At 49.6% G+C, this 20,712-nt stretch overlaps 7 protein-coding genes across 7 annotated transcripts; 2 read left to right on the top strand and 5 right to left on the bottom strand.

Annotated features, from left to right (window-relative positions):
• Positions 1-1,012: 1,012 nt before the first annotated feature.
• On the top strand, positions 1,013-1,264 carry BO85DRAFT_485140 (dolichyl-diphosphooligosaccharide--protein glycosyltransferase subunit 4; the record flags this gene model as incomplete). The annotated part of the gene is made up of 2 exons (XM_025663304.1): positions 1,013-1,184; positions 1,245-1,264. 2 exons carry the CDS (start codon positions 1,013-1,015, stop codon positions 1,262-1,264), a joined length of 192 nt encoding a protein of 63 aa, XP_025519331.1.
• Positions 1,265-1,766: 502 nt separating this feature from the next.
• Positions 1,767-4,266, bottom strand: BO85DRAFT_507056 (putative C2H2 finger domain protein; the record flags this gene model as incomplete). The annotated part of the gene is made up of 2 exons (XM_025664384.1): positions 1,767-2,071; positions 2,172-4,266. The coding sequence occupies 2 exons, from the start codon at positions 4,264-4,266 to the stop codon at positions 1,773-1,775; spliced, it is 2,394 nt and encodes a 797-aa protein (XP_025519330.1). The 3' UTR covers positions 1,767-1,772.
• Positions 4,267-5,493: 1,227 nt separating this feature from the next.
• BO85DRAFT_475493 (synaptobrevin family protein) lies at positions 5,494-6,742 on the bottom strand. The gene is made up of 2 exons (XM_025662731.1): positions 6,584-6,742; positions 5,494-6,469 (listed from the first exon to the last, which is right to left on the bottom strand). The coding sequence occupies exons 1-2, from the start codon at positions 6,622-6,624 to the stop codon at positions 5,740-5,742; spliced, it is 771 nt and encodes a 256-aa protein (XP_025519329.1). The 5' UTR covers positions 6,625-6,742; the 3' UTR covers positions 5,494-5,739.
• A 128-nt stretch (positions 6,743-6,870) lies between these two features.
• BO85DRAFT_414910 (uncharacterized protein) lies at positions 6,871-9,281 on the bottom strand. Its single transcript, XM_025657664.1, has 2 exons — positions 9,224-9,281; positions 6,871-9,168 (listed from the first exon to the last, which is right to left on the bottom strand). Exon 2 carries the CDS (start codon positions 9,148-9,150, stop codon positions 6,946-6,948), a length of 2,205 nt encoding a protein of 734 aa, XP_025519328.1. The 5' UTR covers positions 9,151-9,168; positions 9,224-9,281; the 3' UTR covers positions 6,871-6,945.
• Positions 9,282-9,809: 528 nt separating this feature from the next.
• On the bottom strand, positions 9,810-13,817 carry BO85DRAFT_517580 (ion transporter). The gene is made up of 2 exons (XM_025664917.1): positions 13,239-13,817; positions 9,810-13,178 (listed from the first exon to the last, which is right to left on the bottom strand). Exons 1-2 carry the CDS (start codon positions 13,522-13,524, stop codon positions 10,069-10,071), a joined length of 3,396 nt encoding a protein of 1,131 aa, XP_025519327.1. The 5' UTR covers positions 13,525-13,817; the 3' UTR covers positions 9,810-10,068.
• A 1,867-nt stretch (positions 13,818-15,684) lies between these two features.
• BO85DRAFT_475490 (DUF4246 domain-containing protein) lies at positions 15,685-18,209 on the bottom strand (the record flags this gene model as incomplete). Its single annotated transcript, XM_025662730.1, has 1 exon — positions 15,685-18,209. One exon carries the CDS (start codon positions 18,207-18,209, stop codon positions 16,089-16,091), a length of 2,121 nt encoding a protein of 706 aa, XP_025519326.1. The 3' UTR covers positions 15,685-16,088.
• A 646-nt stretch (positions 18,210-18,855) lies between these two features.
• BO85DRAFT_195814 (phosphotransferase enzyme family protein) lies at positions 18,856-19,915 on the top strand. The gene has a single exon (XM_025654472.1). It carries the CDS (start codon positions 18,978-18,980, stop codon positions 19,815-19,817), a length of 840 nt encoding a protein of 279 aa, XP_025519325.1. The 5' UTR covers positions 18,856-18,977; the 3' UTR covers positions 19,818-19,915.
• Positions 19,916-20,712: the final 797 nt, after the last annotated feature.

Genomic DNA, 20,712 nt, shown 5'->3' with positions numbered 1-20,712 from the left:
TTTTCTTTATTAATTATTATCCTAGTCTTGCCTTTTTGACAGGCCGAAGGATGATCGATCAGACCAGCCAGACGTTTCTTTAGCTCGAGTCTCCACAGACAGCCGCAGCGCGCCCAGCATCTCACCCATTCACGCTTCACGATTGGGAATGGCCGGTGAGGGTGGAGCTGCAGCGATCGGATGTGTGACACAGAGAGAAAGCTGCAACAAAGGAAAGGGAAAAGAGATTCGAACAGTTGTCAAGGGGGTGGGTAAGAGTAGAGGATGAAAAGATTTGGAATCGTCCGTCTTGAGAAGTTGGGTGGCAGAGTTAGTTAGTTAGTTAGTTGATCGATAGTTCAGAATAGATAGAGAGAGAGAGAGTAGAGAGAGAGTTGGAGTTGGTAGTGGATGGATGGATGGATGGATGATGGAGAAGTGATGATGCTGACTGAGCCGGTAACTTTACGCACGTAAACTATCAAGTACTGCATCTACACCAACGGGATACCAAGTAAATACCAACTATCTCATCTATCCATCTTAACTTAAGTACGTTAACAAGCAAGCAACAACCAATTCTCCTTCCTGTTCTTCCTTCCCCCTCCTTGACAAAAATCTTGTTTACACTTTCCCTCAAGACCATGTAAGCTTTTCGCCGTAAGAAAATCCCATCAACCATAGATCACTCTTCTATGGTTCGACCGACCGACCGACACCCCCCATCCCCAATCGGGTTTTCTCTATTCCCTCAGCTCCGTTCTCCATCTCCGATTCTAAGTAGTAGTAGCCTAACTATCAACGTGGCTTCCGCGCAATCACACTCCCCTTCCGTCATCGCACCAACAACACTCACTCACTCACTCCCCCTTCCTCTCTCTTTTCACTACTACTACTACTACACAACAAAGAAAAAGAACAAAAGTCCCTTACTTTATCCAATTACTTACCTCTCCATCACAATCAACCAGTCCAATTCCTCCCTGAAGCGCTAAACAACAACTACCTAATACCTAACTACCTACCCTCCACAATGATCACCGACGACGAACTCCACCGTCTGGCCGTCTTCCTCGGCTCCTGCGCCATGATGATGATCGTTCTTTACCACTTCCTCGAGGTCAATCAGAAAGAAGATGACGAGGAGGTCGACGTCAAAAACAACAGCAGCAACAGCAAGCAACAATCTACGGGCGCGTCGGCTGGTTCGACTACTACTGCGTGAATTTGATTTGATTCGGCTTGGACTTAGATTGGAATTGCAGGGGCAGTGTCGTTATTATAATTGTCGGTTTGATTTGATCGATTGATTGATTGATTGATGGGTTTGGCCTTGAAATGCGGTTTGGTTTTCGGACTTTGCGATACAAATACTACAATGTATGGTCTATTGTTCCTGAGCGTGCGCAAAGGAGACAGACAGACAGACAGACAAGGAAGGTGGGGGGGGGGGGAATGAATGGATGATGGCGAGAGTGTGGTGGAACAGAACAGAAAAAGTGGCGATGAATAGATACCCTGGTGGTCGTCGTCAATATAACTACTCTATTTTTCAATACTTCTTTCCAGTTGGTCGGTATTGGATCCATTATCTATATGGTACATGGTTGATGTTGCTATGATTTACAGAGGTGTAATATCCCAGGAGATTCTGCATGCTGATTGCGAACAACAACACCGTCGCTCAAGAACACTCGCTCAATCCCGCTGTCAAATGCCATGCCATGTAATGCGAAACCGATGAAACTACAACAAAAAATAAAAAAGGGAGGGTATCACAGATCACGGTTCTTCTAGGTCGCAGGCACCACCTCGTAGACATCTTCGTCATTGTTCAATCGCTCATTCCGCGCCGGGGTCGCAAGCTCACACCCGCCCGGGTCAAGTCCGACTCCAATGTGCTCCTTCAGTCGCTGGACTGCCTTAAGGATCTCCCGGGACCTCTCCTGTTGAGTATTATTCCCATGCACTCGGTTAAAGGCACGGATGGAACTGCCGCTGGCAGGGATTATAAGTGAGTCTTCACTGTTGGGCTGTGCGGTGTCTGGGAAGGCCAAGAGCCGCCCAGGACTGCCGCTAGCATCGTTTCCCACTACATCGCACAAGTCAAAGTTAAAAATCAATCATTGCTCCGAACAATCAAACTAGTCGCAAGCTGAAAGAATGCTATCATCCAGCAGATGCTTTCTCACCAGTTACAGGCACCGTGGGCCCATCCCCGAGCTTCCATGCGACCGGTTCCAAATGCTCCTTCTTCACATGTTTGAACAAAACTGCGGCAGGCAGAGCGTCTGGGAACGTGCACCCCTTCCATGCGCAATTGAGCGTCTGAGACACGTGCACCTTGAAGACATGTTTCTTCAGTCCATCCAGATTGTGCAGCTGCGCCTGGCAATTCGTCCAATTACATGCAAATACCGGGTACGGAACTGCCGACGACATGGGAGGCTGCTGGGGCTGCTGCCGCGCCTTGTTCGTGCTGCCCGGGGGCCGACCCGGTCTTCTTTTGCCCGTCATCGGTGTCACTCGCGTGGTTGTGGTAGGTACACTTGATTGTGACGGGGGCTGAGGGGTTGACGGTTGTTGCGGCCGCGGTTGTGGTAGCGGGGGCGCTGCCGAGGCAGATGGGCCGCTCTGTGGCTGAGGGGCAGCCTTGAAAGGAGCAAGGTGCTGACCCAACAACGGCTGACCCTGCAGGGGCTGCAAAGACGGATATTGTCGTGCCGGCTGTGACTGGGGAAGAGGTGGCGGTTGCCGGGCTTGTGGTGGAGGGGGAAGAGTGGTGTTGGTGGTGCTCGGAGGGACAGGCAGTGAAGGCGCGGGACGCGGCCGCGGCCGCGGCTGCGACTTTGGCGGTTCTGGGTCACGTGGCTCCAGCGCGTCGACTAGATCCCAGCGAAAGGTCGACAGGTCCGATGAAGTGTCCACATGAACGAAAACATCGCGCAAACGAAGAAGGTGATGGTTCAGTGTCTCCTCTGTTGGGTGGCGGCCGGCTGCAATGAGAACATCTCTGGCGATCGTCTTCGGGTCATAGATCACCTTATCCACGGCATCCTCCTCACGTAGCGGCTTAACAATGTCGGCACGCGATCTCAAATGGCTTTTGGGTGCAGGGGAGCCGGTGCCTCCTGTTTGTGGTGAATAATTGTAGATAGAGAGCCCTGCAGCCGGACGATCCTCAGCAGGCGCTGTTGCGTAGCTGGGCAATAAGGGTCGCCCGGATGACCGATTAGAGGTGGATGGGGGCGCTATCCGACGTCTCTTTGCATCAGGACCAGGCTCACTACCATTCCCAGCAGTATTTGTTTGCTGCATTGTAGCTTGCAAGGTTGTATCCGTCATCTGCGCAGGTGGATTGGGCGGAGGCGCTGAAGTCGACGGCTGGGTAGTCGGGACGGTCACTGGAGGAGCCGAGTTGGATGTCTCAGCTGAGGTTGTTGGGGTGACGTGCGAACTTGGTTGAGGGGCTGTCATAGGTGAATATGAAGGATGTGTAGTGAATTGCGTCGGTGGCATAGGTGAAGGATGTGAATTGGGAGCTTGCGCTGGTGTAGGTGGCAGTAATGGTGGGGCCGTATTCGATGTCTGCAGTAGCAGGGCCGAAATGACAGCATTCGAGGGCTGGACATGAGGCTGGCTTGTGAATACGGTACTAGACGACTGGGCAGGGGGTATACTCGAGGGTACAGAGCCTGACATCTGAGGCGGGGTCGGACTTGACGGTGCTTGAGGGGTTGAATGTGGCGCTGAATCTGAAGCCGGCTGGTACCCTGGAGGGGGCGCTGGATAGGACTGAGGCGCCGGTTGAGACATTCGAGGAGGGGGCGGCTTATACCCTGCTGGAGGGCCAGTCCTGTGTGTCTGCACCGGCTTCGGCAACTGATGCGCACGTTTATATTCCTGCGAAGGAGGGGGCCTCGGTGATTTGGAGGGCAGCGACTTCGGACCAAAAGGAGCAGCGAAACGGGACGAGCTTTCAGTATGCGAGCCTGGGGGTGGTGCCATAGTAGAAGCTTGGGTATACTGCGTTTGGCGAGACCGAGGATTGGGAGGGTGATGTTGGTTTTCTGGAAATGAGCCAGGCCTCACATCCCTCTCGTTTGAATACTGATATCCATGAGACCCGGCAGAGCCATTGCGGGCAGCTGTGTAAGACGAGGAAGGGGGCACAGCAAAGTATGGATTCGACTGATAAAATGCCGCATGATCATCGACGCCTTGGGCTTCTGGGTCGTATCCATGGCGCAGGTAACTTTCCAGCCACTGCAAGTCTTCGCTTGACATCTTGCGCAGCTGGTGAGGCAGATGGATATCAAGTATGGTGCCAATTCTTCGCTGTCAGCATCATTTCCGACGTGCAAAACAGGAAAGATGTGAAGCTGTTCTAGAGAATGTATCCCGAGCTGGCCTCACTGTGACCGCAATAAACAGCATAAATCCTCTCAGAGAAATTAAGCCAAATGGTCGGCGTGACGCGACCGCATCGGAAGAGAGATTAGCGGCGCGCATGAAAGAGGCTCGACAATGTAAATTCCCCACCGCCTCACGCGGGCGGTGAGTCGCAACAGGAGCTGTCTCCCACTGGCCAATCGGAAGCATGATCGGCGTTAAGCGGAGCGTCACGTGACGCACACTTTTCAAGCTCGACTATTTATACTGCAACTTCCAACCTCTTCTGCAGTCAGCCAGACAAGATGTTTTTACTATACTACGACTCACAGACCCAGTCATCTGAGTTGATCGCCAACACAGTCATCTGAGTTGATCGCCAACACAGTCATCTCTGTGTTCTTCACAATACTGAGCCAGGAAATCTGAGCACCGCCAATGCTTCACCTCGCAATTCATGTTTCGTTGCAGAGAGGACAGCATTGGGTACTCATATAATGAGCTTTGAACACCGTACAGGGAGAACTTTGACGACTCCCAACCAACCTAGTTTCTATCTCAACGCGCCAGATTATCTCCTCATCAATCCACTACCATGGTTGAAGAGGTATACGGCTGGCGCAGAAGGAATTGCAGAAATGCATTTACATTTAGACAAAAGTCTAGATCGCGTTCTGCCTCGCTTGCAGACCCGCACTGAGCTTCTCGCAAGGACGCTGCGGGTTTGAGAGTGAGATACATGCTGTTGTAGATATATAGTTTTTACATATGATAATATGATAATCTTCGATTGAGATTTGTCTTATGTTGAGTGGAATGAGGTCTTCTGCAGTAGTCTTTGTCTGGTATTGTCGTGAGCTCAATAGATGGCTTAAGTGTAGGTCGCGTAGTGGATGCCGGTTTTGCGGCAGTGATCTTCAGGATTTAGGAGTGCCAGTTGAGTACTTACTAGCTACTGCTTAGTACTGATTGCTTGACGGAGAGACTTGTTTACTCTGGCGTCGTATGAAATTCCTTGAACGTGTATAGTCTTCGAAATGTCTCCAGATAGTATAAGAAGTCTTGTTAAGACTACAGGCACTCTACACCAACGTCCATACCACTTCTCAATCAGAAGACACGCTAGACGTTATTACTATATTGGTATACAACCCAAGAAGTAAATATAAATACCTAAGAATATGAATACCAGCCGCAGTCATCATATCATACAAACAAACAGAAAGAAAGAAAGTTCATATGTCCCGCTCAATTGGCCGAAAACCAGACAATCATAAACCGAACCTCCACCTCGGAAACCACCACGAAGACAAATAAAATACACACACCATCACATCGCAGCAACCCATATATCCACCAACTACCTACTTACTGACTATGCCCAACACACCTCCCCCAAGCAGGCAACCCGCACCCCATCCCCACAAACAACCACACCAAGAACACGACCACAACAGCCAACAAAACCATCAACTTGACATTCTTCCACCACATCCGTCTCCTCAATCCACGACTCCTAATGCGAAAATCGTGAGCACTACCACCCAACCGATCCGTCTTATCCACCAACAAATCAATCCGTTCGCCCCTCTCCAACACCCGTTCAATATTCTCCGTCATGATGTTCCTCACGCTATCGATCTCCCGCTTTGCCGAAGCCAGCGAATCCGCCGGCGGGGCCGTATTGTACGTCTGCAGCAGCGAGCGCAGCTCATTGTTGAACGCGGCGCAGCCGTATGCCGGGAGAGCAGAGAAGTCCGTGCTGGAGGGCGAGTAGGTGGTGAGGAACTTGCGCTTGATTTCGAGGAGGAAGGCGAAGGGAATGCGGCGGCCTTGTTCGGCGGTTGCGACGACGATGTAGCTGAGGGGCGCGTAGGAGTTGGGTTCGCCCTGGCGGGGGTCATCGGGGGTGCTGGGCGTTGTGGGTGAGTCGGCGATGTAGTGCACGAAGAGACGCTCGTGGGTGTAGGTGAGCTTTTGCGGTTGGTCGTGGCTGATCTTGGGGAGGATGATGGAAGCGAGGGACGAGGCGGCGCTCGAGGATGTGCCTGGGGAAGAGTGTTCGGCGAGGATGGTTGTGCGGTGGGCGATGCAGGAGCTGTGAATTTGAGTGAGTGGTCAGTTGGGAGTGATACTATTGAGAGAGGGTAGGTTGGGGAGTGAAGTAGATGTCGCGGTGTGTTGCTGTTCAGCTGGTGGGTGGGTAACGTACTAGAGCAGGAAGCTCGATGGCTTCGATGAGGAGGCGGCCATGGTGGTTAGACGTCGCGATTATGTACTCGGGTTGCTATACAAGACGGAGAAAAGCGTAAGGTCGATCTGGGCGAGTCCGGGCCCCTGCCTTGGACTGTGGAGGAGGGATTAATGCGAGGGATTATTTGGCGATAAGATCACCGCTCCGTGACGTCGCCGCCCAGACGGTTAACTCCCCGGATTCTGTCACGTGATAGATACTTGTACAACTGTGGATGTCGAATCATAACTACTCATTCATTGATTGGTACTTTAATACTAGTTTTATGTATTCATGGCGATAAATACACATACAAGTCAAATTTCATCCATATCAACGAATCACTTTGAGTCAGCTTTCATCTCAAGAGACATGTGTTCCAACAATTCAGAAGTCTCCTCAATCGGCTCACTCTGACTCGGTGTGCCCACAATCACCGTGTCATTGTCCTCGCTATCAGTATCGAAGTAGTCCTCGAAGTCGTCCGCTGATGTGTCCATGTCTATGAATGTATCTTCTGTGTCCTCGGGCTTCTCATCCGGGGTTGGTCCGTGGCTTTCATCTTCTATTGCGTGCCCCTCTGAGGAGACTAAGCTGACGACGTCCGCCCACTGGCTTCCCGTGGCCTTGTGGGACGCACACTGGACCGTACTTTGACCCTCGCTCGGGGCGATATTGGAGTAGGAAGTGGTCGAGGGGGCAGTACTTCCTGTGTGGATTGCAGGTCCTGGCATGGAGAATCCGCCCGTCTCGAGATTAGGTATGCCTTGATCTGTAAAAACGCCGCCGGATCCATCATCATCACCACCCGCCCACAGCGGAAGGTATCTAAACTCATTGTTGGTGAGACAGGTGATGGTGTCGGTGAGTTTAAAATGCGCTCCTTGTCTGCAACCCTTTGCCATGCGCTCGGTGAGATCGCCCAAACTTGTGCGCACCTGCTGGAGGAAGACGATTGGATCGAAGACGGATGCCATGGAGCTTTCGGTAGCAGTTTCTTCAGGTGTCTCATCGGTCTCAATGTCAGAATCTAGATCTGGAAGACTCCCACCTCGTTTCTCTATGAAAATGTCCCCACCACCCCACTCACGCTGGACAAACTTTGGGCTATCAAAGTCAACGTGGTTATTGAACTGGTTGACTGCCCGCAGAATGTCTTCCAAGGAAACATATGAGAGTTTTGCCTCATTTTCAGACTGGAAAAGGTGAAGATGTCCGCCCAGGTCGGCGATTGTCATATCTCGGAATTTTTCATCTGGCTTTCGGAGACAGTCGCTATACCCCTCACCCCTGACCGTTCTCCAGAACGTCTTGCTGATGATGCGTTCTACGTAACGCATATTATTGTAAGAATTGGTGTAATCATGCTCTGGGTAGTTGCAGGGATCAATGTAATGGTTTAATCTCGAGGACCGAGTGTTAACGGATCTGGTCATATTGGCCACGATGTGGCCCCGCACATATAGTTTGAGCGAGGATAGTAAATCCGATGCCAATGAACAATGTTCGGCACAGTCATCGATGTGGCGAGAGATCATCATTGTGGACGGCAGCTGCAGGAGCCAGTCCATTTGTGAGCCCGTCAATTGTATATATTCTTCGAGAATACGGTCCACAAGGCTCTGGCTCGCATACTCGATCCGTTGGCGATCTTCATCATCCAAAGGTTCGCGTTGTCGGCCGTGGAATGTCACCTCTGGCCATTGGAGTCTGGGAGGTTTGCCCGCATTGGCCAGGCGTAACAAAGCTTCTTCTCCCACCAGAACAGTGAAAGAATCCTGGCAAAGGTAGTCGCATTCAATTCCGCGGGCAATTCGGTAGGTGATTTCCGGATGAAGTTCAATAAAGCAGGCATTTGTACCGTCATATAGCCAGGTCAAAATATGGATTTTGATGTGCCCTATGGTGGCAATACCAAACACCTTGGCCAGAGCAAAGAAGGTCCAAAGCTTGCAAGGCGTATCAAGACACGGGTTAACTCCTCCTAGAGCTTGCAGGATATGTACGATACCTGTGCGGTGACGAGAATCCGAATACTCGGAAGGAAGAGCCGATTTCTTACTACCACCCTCAGTTTCAATTCCTTCGTCTTCGCCACCAACACAGTCCACAGGTAAATCCAAACGGCTTAATTCACGGGTCCAAGTCCGTATACCTAGTGGACAAGATAGTTCAGTGGTGAACGCCACTGCCTCGTCGTCCGTTGAGGGGGGAGTGAGGTTAATAACGTATTTAATTCCATCTGGTAGATTTCCCAGAAACTCAGAACGCTTGATCATGCGAGCTTGTCTTCTCGGATCAAAAAGTTTCGTCAAATAGGGAGACTTTGTGTCCAAGAGGGTGTGGCTGTGGACATAATGGGGAATGGACGCTTCAGACTGTGGTTGCAATGACCGGTTTGGCACGTATGATGGAGGGTCGATGAAGACGATTGTATCGGCACCTTCAAATCGAAGAACATCAAGTTTGGAAATGTTCTCATCTTCCTCAATGTTCGAGTTGTAACTCGCGTCTTCATCAGTTTCCTGTTCCTGAAAATATGCCATCTCGCGATCGGTCTGAATCTAGAGTAGCTTCAGTACTACCCATTTCACACTTTAGCTCGTTGAGATCACACACCTTCTAATGAAGACGGACAAAATGACGGAGAAGGGTAATGGTAAAACGGAAGAAAGACTGTAAAAAGGACACCGAGTTCGCCTTTCTGTAAATGAGGTAGTGACGTGGGTACTCTATGATCACTACTAGTATGACACGAGCTCTCACAGCCTCAGTCAGCCTTACCGTTTCGCCGCTGCCTGGAAGTAGCACCGAAACCAGTTTTCGTGCGTCAGAGTTATCCCCGAAAGATGAGAAGGGATGAGAAGAACGCGAGAAAGTGTAGCGAGGGAAAACAGAACGATAATGTCGCGTGTTCGTGAACTTCCACTGACTGTGGCGGAGATTCACGTTGCAGTCACTCGGTATTCACTGACAGAAGTGACTGCAAACCCGGAAACCCTTGCATATTTCCAGCCCCGGCTTCCTCAACGCCGATGATAACCATTAAGCACGGGTATTATTTGTGTACAATTATAGAGATGAATATTAGAATGTAATTCGGAATAGTTCAGGGGAGCAGAGGCGCAGAAGAGCCACGATAAGGTGAACAGTCTGTACAAATACACATAGTAAGTTATTCAACGACCATCCCGACGTGGTTCTAGGGATGCTTCATTTTTCTGAATTAGTAACAGAATGTGTGATCCAGGCCACATTCCCCACCACTGATAACACATGTATGTGACCAACGAAAGGAAAGACAGGCCCGTGACCAAAAGGTAGCAGAAGGGTATCAGATGCTCATATTTCGTGAATCATTGAAAGTCGTGAGACAGCCAGCCCAAAGATATTGTACATGTAAATCAATCAGATACAGGAAGATCGTAATTTGAGCTTTCAACGCCCAAACAGCTGCACCAAACTTAAAGTTTTTCCTCTCCACTGCCTTCATCTCTGCGTTTCTCGAATGCGAGCTCGTCCGACCACTGCCCTTCGCTGCTCGTCTTGCTCTTCCGAGATTCTTGGAGATCCTTCTTTGGCTCCTTCTTATCTGGACGACGCTTTTTTTTCTCACGCAGGACGCCTCGTTGTTCATCAACCCGGCTTTCGCTCCGGCTAGTTCCTCCACGTCGGAGGTCTTTCACTTCCTTAATCACCTCACGGAAGCCTTCTTCGATATTGTTCATCCGTGCCAGTACCAGCTTGCTGAGCATATCCTGACTACTTGGGCTGTCGGGACGTCGGATATTACCTGTTGCATAGGCTATTTGTGTAGTGAAGCTTGAAGGAACACCGCCTAGAAAACCGTTCGCTATCGCCTTGTTGTCCCCCAGGTCCGAGCCTAAGCCATCGAGGATGGATGCTTGACGGCGCCGCTGGAAGTGTGAATCGGGTACCGAAAAGCCACCCACATCCGGAACAGACATCGGATCAGATCGGGTCATGGTCACGTTTCTAAGCCTGCTACCATTCGCAATATGTCTTTTCAGCGTCCACTGATCTGCAGAGGTAGACAGGACAGGCCCGCCTGCTGGATCAGGAGTCTCCGCTCTTGGCCGGACAGGGCTTGGTGAAGCTTTGGCGGCTTCGTGATCGTTATTTGAAGGAATCGGGTTGTACAGCATAGTGGCGCCCGAGTAATTTCGCGTGTGGTTCTTGATCCGCCGAGCGGGACTGGTCTTGCGAGATTTGAGTCGGGCAGTTGATGGCCGAGAGCTGAAGTGCTTGGGTGGCGTATGAATCGGACTTTGTCTGGTGGTCTTGGGCATATCGTCCTCGGAATCCAGTGCACCCGATCTCTGTTCTCCAGCCCATCCGCCATTGTCATCGCTTGTGAGTTCATCATCACCTTCCATACCCGTAACTCGCGATAATTGCCTGCTTCGCATTGGAGTCAAGAAATTCCTCCCATTACGTGGTGTCGCAGGCGAGGATGCTACATGGGGAGGTTCAGCGTCGGATGTAGCGGAGTGATTCGTTTCGGTAAAATCGCGCAAGCTCCTAGTAAACGTCCGGCGAAAGCCCGTCCGACCACGGGGAAATCTCTCGAGCCGCTCGACCTCCTCTGAGTCTTGCTCATCAGGGGGGTTGACAGAGCCCGATCCCATAGTCTGCATCCACTTGTTGACGACGCTGTGGCTTCCTCTGCGTTGAAGGGCGGCGGCAGGACGTCTAGCTGTTGCGTCGCGGAATGGCCGTCGAAACACCTCGTCCAAAGCACGGTCTTTCTGATATGTGGCAACTGATGGTTCTCGGACGAAGGGTCGAATCTGCGAGCTGAAAGCCCTGAATCGACGTCGGGCTCGAAAGCGGTCTGATGAATCACCTCGAGATGTCGATTCAATCAAGTCGGTTGAATCGATTACCTGAGAACTCAGTATTGCTTTCTCGTAGAAACAGATGGTAAATAAGATGGGTAAGTGAGTAATCTTGATGATCGTGCGGTTAATCCGAACGAATTCGCGGAATGGCACGAAGTAACGAAGTGGGGTGATAAGCCAAGCAAGAATATTGGTCGGGGCGACGTAAGAGAAAAGAGCGTCCGATTTGACCATAGAGATTGTGTTGACGGCAAAGAGGAACTGGTGCTCCTGGTTGGCATTCTGCACAATACTCATGAAGGAATTCGTCAAAACGGTGATGAGGATGGTGACGACGACAAAGTGACAAATGAACAGAAACACTGTCAAGATGAGTTTGCCCAGCATATTGTATTCGTCCCAAAGACTCCATGCTGTTGGAGTAAACCCCATGAGCATTTGAAATAGGGCATACGCGACAGCCCCAGGAGAATGGTCATCGCTGTTGCCAAACGCCTGAGTGAATGCAACGAAAAACCCGCTGCAGGCAATGATAATCAGAAGGAAAACCGCGATAAGGTCGGAAGCCATGATTCTAAATGCGATAAGCAGCTGAGAAAAGTAGCGGTAGTGGTCAAGAACCGAGAAAAGTCGCGGGAAGAGAAGGACTGCATTCGCGGCCAAGATGTCATACGCTTGATCTGCTACAATGTGATTGCGAGTGTAGGGCAGGATGACACCATAGAGTCGCATGCAATAGTAGCAGAAAAGGAGGAAAAGGATACCGAGATCAAAAAGATTCCAAAAGCTCATGAGATACAAGCTGAAACCTTGCTCGTTGAAACCGACAATCTCGTCGAGCATGAAGCCAGCGCTCCAAAGCCAAAAGATAACCTCCAGCGGAGTAATTTCGAGGCGACGTTGGTTCAACACAGCCAGGAACAATCCCAGCAGAACCGCGAATGACAAAGTTGACAGGAACTGCCTGTATCGAGGCACACGTAATCGTGAAAGCTTGAACAATGAGGCATCCTTTGGGTTGTAGATCGTGACCGAACGTCGAAGTCCAGATACGTTGGGCTGTGGCTGACGATGCGACGTGCCAAGGGGAGAAGGATCAGGAGCGGTACCATACTGCAGCCTCCCATTGTTCCTGACTTGTGCGGGCGAGCGATGGAGGTAATCAGATGCGGAATGGAAGACAATCGTGCCAGCCCATATCGCTTCAAGTTGTTGTACCACCAGGGGATGTGACAAGAACCGTTTCGCCTGAGCGCGGATGGCCACTTCGAGACAAGAAACACGGGCGATAGCAGGACGTTTGCTTCCTGGAGTCGAATACCAGCCAGGTGCCCGATCGGAGCTTACAGTTGCCGTTGGCGTCTGACCGTTGAGAGGATAGAATTCGTAGGAAAGCGCGTCAATCAATTCCCGCGTCGAATATTCTCTCAGCAACTTAATAGCGAGAAGCTCGCTGACCATGGCCCTAGTTTGGCTCACGCCGCTGTTGCCGGGATTCAGATGGACCTCCTTCGAGAACTGGAGACAGTTCGTTATCAGCGCATAAAGTGTAGCCCGGGAGAAATGCAACGTTCGAATCTTCTGCTGAATAGGCTTGACCAAGAATTGGGATATTTGTGGCGAGCGCAATTGGTCCCAGGTCAGGGTGGTTTCGCATCGAGCAACAATGAGAGGACGGATGGCATGGGTGATGTCATAAACCGGCAGAGTGTCTAAAAAATCAGCATGCGAACATGAATTGGGATTTTTAATGATAGGGCGAGTATCTCTACCTAGGTGCGACGCCGAAAATATTGGAAGGAGAGGCGTGGACTCAACGGGTTCGTCATCCTCTTCGTCGGCATCATCTTCAGATCTTGCGCCAGGCCCCTCATGGGTGCCGCTGTATCCGTTGATCTCTTCATAGCCTGGCTCAAGGCCTCGTTGAGGTGCGTTATTCTGTAGAAAAGGCCATTGGGAATCGCGAGCTGTGTACGGCGATGAGAATGGCGACCGCTCTGCATAGACTCGTCTTTTCTTGGGGCGCAAAAGGGAGGCAAGCATTTTGGGAATCGTCATCCCCTGAAGTCTCAGCAACAATGGGCGGGTTTATAAATTGCCGTCACTGCATGTTGGGGACGCGCCAGAAACCAAGGCAGAAAAGGCAGAAAAAACAACAATGCGTCACTCAGAACTGAGCAAAGAGAAGGCCTTAATTAAGAGTGAGGAGGGATTTGTTGGAGCAGTTAATCCCAAGGTGGGCAAGAAACCTGGCAGGTTCGCGTGATTCACGAGGTATTTTCAACGGGGGGAGATAAGCAGGGAGAGCTGCCGAAGCGTTGAAACGATCTGCTCCCAAAATTAACGCAGCCCACATGCGCCTGCAGTGAGTGCAGCAGCGGAGGCGGCGATCGCAGGGAATCAGACGAGCTCGAGAGCTAGCGTCCGATAAGTATTCCGCACCTGAATTGTCATTGGCGTGTGCTTTAGATCATTGGAACGGCACAATGTGGCCAGACCGCTAACCGACCCCTTAGCTTATGGTGAAAAAAACAATCGTACTTTTTCTTCCGATGTACGTACTAAAAAAACTCCCACTGATCATAAGATGGAGATCTCTGGGAACCCCGCCACTTTTCTTTATCGGAACAAGTATGTGACGGTGCGGGTGGCAAACAACCTTACCATTTACAGTGATAAAGAATGTCTATCAATGCATTGCGCAAGGGATGATACCACTTGACTGAGCTGAATTTTTCAGATCATCTGGTTTTTATTACTATGTTTTGAGAAACGTCACCACTATAGAATATCTACATACATCAAATAATCTCCAAGCTTCTCCATAAGTATATCATTATAAGTAGATATTATACCCCGCTTAGACTGTACTGATAGATTAAAAATTCTCCCTTTTACTGTATTTAAACACAAAAAGAAACGGAAGATCATTCCTTTGTCCCTTATTTAATTTCTATGCTCTTTGACACCCACTGAAGCAGGACCGAGAATGAACTCATGATCTTTAAGTTCAACTATGCATATGACTTACAACAAATGCACCTGATACTAGATACTATCCCCAAGTAATCAGGAAAATTAAATCATGCACAAAAATCAAGAATACAAAAGCAGGGAATTCGCATTCTGACCAGCAATCAGACACACACTTTGAGCGCTACGCATCATACATATGTGATACTCTGAGAAGCTTGCATAAAAGTACCGGATAAATTGATAAGCAGTCAACTCCGACGAGACCGATTACTAGTTCTTTCACGATACATTTATCTGCCCAGGATCTGTAGGATGATTGTGCCACAAAGTATAATCACCATTGTATTCCAGACAACGTCATGCTTCAGATCTGTATGTACAACTCTATCCTTAACCACGGAACCTTCGAAAGCAAGCTAGTATTGTTTCAAGCCTTCTTATTATATACTACCAAAGTCAATCATCCTGATAAAGTTATTCTAATGACTTATTCAAACATAGCTAAACAATTATCTTTTGAGGTAATTATCATCTCAGAACTCAAAGTGGCCGATCACAGCCACAAGCAGTATGATATACACTTCCATATAGGCGTCATAAAGCTAACTTCTGAGTAGTATATATATAGTCTACGGTTTAACATGACGTCGTGTACGAGAATATCAAGGTTATAATGATCGAATAGTGACAATAATATCCTACTATTCGCGACAATTACACAGTCCTCTCTTATACAGTGTAGTCGTTCCATCGAATATCAACTCAAGACACAATGTATCCAACATTTACCTTGTATATATTCTTCTCTCTTCTAGCCGTCAATTTACTTGTCTGCGCCGCCACAAACCCCCTACAACAACCCCAATCGCACTTGACCTTCTCCGATAACAATCCACTATCCACTTTCATCAAGGACGCTGACAGTTACGTACTCGACAAATTACACCTCGAATAGGGTGCATATAACTAGTACTTCCTTGACACCCTAGGCAAATACATGATTACCCCTAGTATCTTCTAATCGGCAAATCCATCCGTTCCGTATCTGCGAAACACCTGAAAGTTCGGAAAAGGTGGACGGGTATGTCCCAGGGACAAGCTTTATCTACGTGACTTTCGCGGCATTTTACTACACTAGGAAAAGCGGAGAGTTGTTGCTGGGTTTGGTTGCTACATTTTCATGTTTATCTCTGCTCCTGGCTATGAGGGGCTGTGGGATCTTAGTTTTGAGTGGAGAGTGTGGAGTATCTCAAGGGAGTCAATTATAAGGAAAATGGTTTTGAAGTCGGATCATCTTGTCACGATGGGGAATAAATCCCATACGGTCGCGGTACATTATATTGATTTGGGATGTTATCGTTGTTGTATGAGCTGAGATTGCTTGGAACGCACTCCCAGTATCTATGGCATGTCGCTCGCATTTGATGTAGAATGACTTCCTGTTCCAATAAAGGGACTTTTTTACCTTTTTAAGTTAAGTTTTCCAAAGCTATTTTGCAAATGGGAAGTTGTAAGCGCTATAGTTGGCGCCGTCTGAACGTCGTCTGGTGCGCTTGGACAAATCGAAACAATTCCGGCGCTAGATATGCAGGCGTTTGACGCCTATTTCTATTTCAGAGACACTAAGTATGGCCCTGCAACAGCGTCTAAGGGGACTCATAACCGGCCTCGGACACTAGATTGCTCAAATATCGTGCTCTCTCTTCATTGTAGGGGAGACTATCGACGAAGTGGTGTCCCACGCACGAATCAATGACCCGCCGCACGCGTTCATGCTCAAATAGCAATTTTATGCGTAGCTCTTCGGCCTCTTCTGCGGACATTGGCCAGTCTTTCACTTGATCCATTACAGACCACACCATCTCCAGAGGTAAGCGTTGATCGAGCCGAGCTGCCTGTCGGGCTGCAGCAGCCCACCACTCATGTTGCTGCGGAGGAACATTCTGCGTTGAACAGATGCGATAATGTGGATCGACGAGCCGAAGCTTGATCAAGGTTAGATTTCCCGGCTGTCTGGGGTCCACTAAGCGGAAGGGCTCGAGCTTCGATCGATAGGTATTGGGCCAGCTGAGAAGACGGCCCTCTGCGAGCGGGACCGACCCGAAAGTGTGCAGTGCGCGAGGGGGTTCCTCCTCGCGCCGCTCCCAGGAACTTACATCATAAACTGCGGCAAGTGCCTTCGGCACCTGACACTGGAGCTCTGAGGCGTGAAGTTTGTCCTCGTGCTCGAAGGCCAAGCGGACTTGGGTGAGGTTCTTGCACTCCACAACATACAGACTGGTGGCTGCTATGCGGTCGTTGCGGAGCCCCTCGGTGTGGAAATGCTTCTCTCCGTTATAGATGGGATTTTCGGGGTGTATTTCGATGCGGGTAATTTCCACTACAACCTGCAAACCCTCATCTTGAAACTGCTTCTCTAATTGAATAGGCTTGCGGTCATGGTGTAGCGGATCCGGGTGTTTGCTGATTCCCTGCGCGTGGATCGCATGTCCTGTAAATTCACCCCGCTTCCACTGTTTGTACGAGAACGAGACACCGGGTTCTGGGTGGTTGAACCAAGCTCGACGTGTGCGTTTGAATGTAGCGATCCAATAAACGTGGTTAGGAACATCCCATTGCTCAGGAGTGAGCATTTCCAACAAATTGGCCGGTTTGTCAGGCAAAGGCTCTGCCTGCTTCCACTTTGGTGGCTCAGGGCCTTCAATGTACTCACGGGCTGTATTGCGCAGGGTCTCCCACTCTTTTGAAGTGTCAAGTTGTAGCTGCCTGCGTGGATGGCGATGTAGGGCATCGAACAATTTGTGCTCTCCTTTATAGTCATGAATCTCGCATCCATATGTCAGGATACGTGGTGGGCGACAGCCACGGGTATTGCCGTAAAATAGGATCTCATTCCAGGAAGGAACGGAGCTTGCCATGAGGCGTTCAAGACACCTATACAGTTTCTGGTGCCTTCCCGGGTGAAGGTTATTGACGTATGAAGTAATGCGAACATCCAGGGGGTCAGTCCCATTGAACTGCACTTCACAAGGAAGCCATTGGAAGCGGTTCGACCAGCAGCTCTCCGGTCCGCCCTGACCAGGCCTGCGATCCAAACGATGGGGCCGGTCTTGGTGAAGACCCAGGGGATGAGGAGGTAGCTCTCCAGCAGGTTCGTCGGCCGAATCCCAGAGATAATTGTCAAGGGAGGTCCGTCCCCCATGAACCAGGACTCGAGACTGATTGTAGACAAGGGGATACAAAAATGGATCCACTAAGCGATTATATTGAATGTAGGGTCTGGGCTGCGGGTGTGGGGCCACCAGTCGGTCTATCTCCGCTTGAATCCCTTCTTTCGTAGACAGGGACAGGGACCCTTGATCTGACAGACACACATCGGCATGACACACAGCCGAGGAGCTGTCAAAGACCAGGAGGCGGCCGGTTTCTCGCCACGTTTCTGCTTTATCGCGCAGTTCCGCCAGGCACCATTCCCATGCAGCGGTGCTGATCAAGTGACCGTCCGGTCCTTCTGTGGCCTCACGGTACCATTGCGCGATCTGCATCTCATCTGGATCCAGTACGGCAGAATCCCATCCAGGTTTCTCCGTGACCTTTTGCATGAAACGAAGCATGGCCATCTCCCGCTTGGTCAACCGAGGTGTGTGGCGGTAGTCCAACAACCCATGCGCAAAGCGAGCCTCTGGCGGGAGCTGAAAATCCAAGGGAATGGAGCCAAACCCAGGCACTTGAAGCGGGCCCTTCCCGTCATTGGTAAGAGTTGCCATTACTGAAATGTTCCTCGCTGGGAGAATCAGTGCGTCGTGGTCTCGGTCGCAGGAGACATGAGCCTTGTGACCCTGGTCTAAATAGTGTCAATCTCCATCAAAACCCACTAGTAAGTAACAAGTTAGCCTTGGATATCTAAGCCTTGTGCTTGCTCTTTCCCCCTTTCGGATCCATTTCCGACTCCCTAGGACACACTAGCTTAATTAATATAGACAACAGACAAATCAGGCGATGTGGAATGTGCAATGCCTGCGAGTGAGGTCACTATCCCGGTCCAGCGTGTGTTGATAATGTGAACAGGGTAGCCAGCTAACACCTCAGCCGGTCCTTCTCGGTTCAAACTCGGAGTAAGGATAATATCAAAGACTGAAGTCAGGGATGATCGGGTCCGGGATTACCAGTGCACTATGTTCAGATATAAATGTGCCACAGCTTGTTCAATATCTGACACTAGGGCAGCTCCAAAGCATCACATTTTGTAATGGTTCCGAAGTAAATAAAATACCAATTAGGTTATTAGAGTTCATTAGGAATTTTCTAAATAGTTTCTCTAAAGGCATACTAGTCTTCTGTCACGTGTTTGTGCTACTAATCAAGGGTCAGGGTCTCTCTACGTCTTGACTGGTCGATTTTCCCCCTCCTTATCAGCTGTTCACCATAAACTCAACATAAACAAAACGCCGACCATCCTCTGCTTACACCTGCCCCTGTGCCACAAATCTGTATCAATAAAAGCTCAATATACCACAGAATACAAGTAGCCAAACATGTCAAATGAAACAGCCCCTGAGACCCTCCGCCTACCAACCGTCCCCGAAATCGAGGCTGCAACAGAGCGCCTAAGCATATCCGATGCATACGACCAAGTCTTCCGCGTGGGGGAGCGCTTCGCAGTAAAATCAGGCTATGGGGTACCCCTCATCGAGGCTGAAACGATGAAATTTCTTGAAGACAACCAAGTCCCAGTTCCCAAAGTCCATGCAGCCTTTAACGACCCAGACACTAAGAAAACTTATATCATAATGGACCATGTCCCTGGCGACACTCTTGAAAATCTACTGCCATCGCTTGATTCGAGCGAAAAGGCGACGATATGCAAATTGATCAAGGACGCAATCACAAAGCTACGGAGTATACCGTCGCCAGATTACTTCGGTATGGTGAACCGCCAACCCTACCTTGATGGAGTATTCTGGACTGTCAATGACGATCCAAAGATCTCTGGGCCCTTCACAAGCCAGGACGAATTTAATCATGCCATCATCGAGAGACTCCGCCAGATAGAATCAGAACAGTACATTCGATTATTGCGACCCATGATTGAACGGACTCTGACCGGTCACCGTCCTGTTTTCACTCACGGTGACCTTCAGCCGAAGAATATTATGGTCGAGAGGCTCGGAGTTCGCGATGGATGTCCGGAGTTCAATATTACTTTACTGGATTGGGAGGGTGCTGGGTGGTTCCCGGAGTACTGGGAGTTTTGCAATGCGACGATCGCCTGCAGGTTTAAACCAGCTTGGCTTGACCTTGTGCCTGATATATTGGAGCAGTATTCGTTGGAATTTCTTATGATGCAGGTGGTGTATGCTGCGGTGTTTTACTAGGTTGGGAAGGGTTGGGGTAGTTAGGCTTGTGGGTTTTACGATATGATGACACTAATGGTGTGTAGGGATATGTCTAAATGTTCGAGCCACCGTGCTCAAGACCCACGCGGCAGTCATCACGCGGCAGTAAACGACATATGACATGTTAATCTCTCGGACGGGTCGCAAGGAGTGACATACAACCTTTTCTCAGCTATGGCCAAGGCGCGAGTTTGCGAATCAAGGGAAGATCGAAGAAACTCGCCTGAGGAAACTGTATACAGTCTGTTTAAACCCCCTCAGTGTGAATCTGCAGCTACTTCATCGAGGTTGGGGAAGGGCGGCGCTTCTATGAGAGGGACGCTATCACCCTTGCCGCTTTGTGTAAAATGTCGGACATCAAGCAGGGAGTCTGGTGATTGACACAGTGTGCGCACTTTAATCGATCGAACTTGGAGAACTCCCAGCAACGTGCCTTGGCATTGACTCTTCAAGTGCTTGATCCGAGTGCTGCAGAACGCATATAGAATGCAAATTCGGCCTCATAGTCACAAGTCGAGAATAAATACTAGCATCAATAATCTGCATTTCATATATCCACAGAAGCGGGGGTATGTCTCTTGGAGGTTCTGATAGGGCTGAGACATAGAAGATACTATAGTAAAGCGATGTGCAAAAATATATATGATATGTCTTCAATTTCTCCGTGCTCAATGCAATTGCGGACCACACAATATATGTAAGGACCCTCAATACCGTTTGAATAGAATATCACATACTATAAGAATGAATGAGACGACATTGAATATTCCACATGGTAGATAGATGGTTAGGTTGTCAACTTGTTCATTAATGCAAGGAACCCGTCCAGAAACGCCAACAATGCGGGAACGGAATAGCCACATGATGCGGGGAT

The sequence above is a fragment of the Aspergillus piperis genome (genome assembly GCF_003184755.1).
Source record: "Aspergillus piperis CBS 112811 unplaced genomic scaffold BO85scaffold_3, whole genome shotgun sequence".
Taxonomy (NCBI): domain Eukaryota; kingdom Fungi; phylum Ascomycota; class Eurotiomycetes; order Eurotiales; family Aspergillaceae; genus Aspergillus; species Aspergillus piperis.
Note: the sequence above shows the minus strand (reverse complement) of the source record. Positions and strands in the feature narration are given on the sequence as shown.

Coding starts and splice junctions, on each gene's coding strand:
- BO85DRAFT_475493 (XM_025662731.1), bottom strand. CDS start 6,624: ATGGCCGCCTCCTCATCGAAGCCATCGAGCTTCCTGCTCTA. Junction 6,470..6,583: donor CCATCGAGCTTCCTGCTCTA/GTACGTTACCCA, acceptor TCAAATTCACAG/CTCCTGCATCGCCCACCGCA.
- BO85DRAFT_414910 (XM_025657664.1), bottom strand. CDS start 9,150: ATGGCATATTTTCAGGAACAGGAAACTGATGAAGACGCGAGTTACAAC.
- BO85DRAFT_517580 (XM_025664917.1), bottom strand. CDS start 13,524: ATGACGATTCCCAAAATGCTTGCCTCCCTTTTGCGCCCCAAGAAAAGA. Junction 13,179..13,238: donor ATTTTCGGCGTCGCACCTAG/GTAGAGATACTC, acceptor CTGATTTTTTAG/ACACTCTGCCGGTTTATGAC.
- BO85DRAFT_195814 (XM_025654472.1), top strand. CDS start 18,978: ATGTCAAATGAAACAGCCCCTGAGACCCTCCGCCTACCAACCGTCCCC.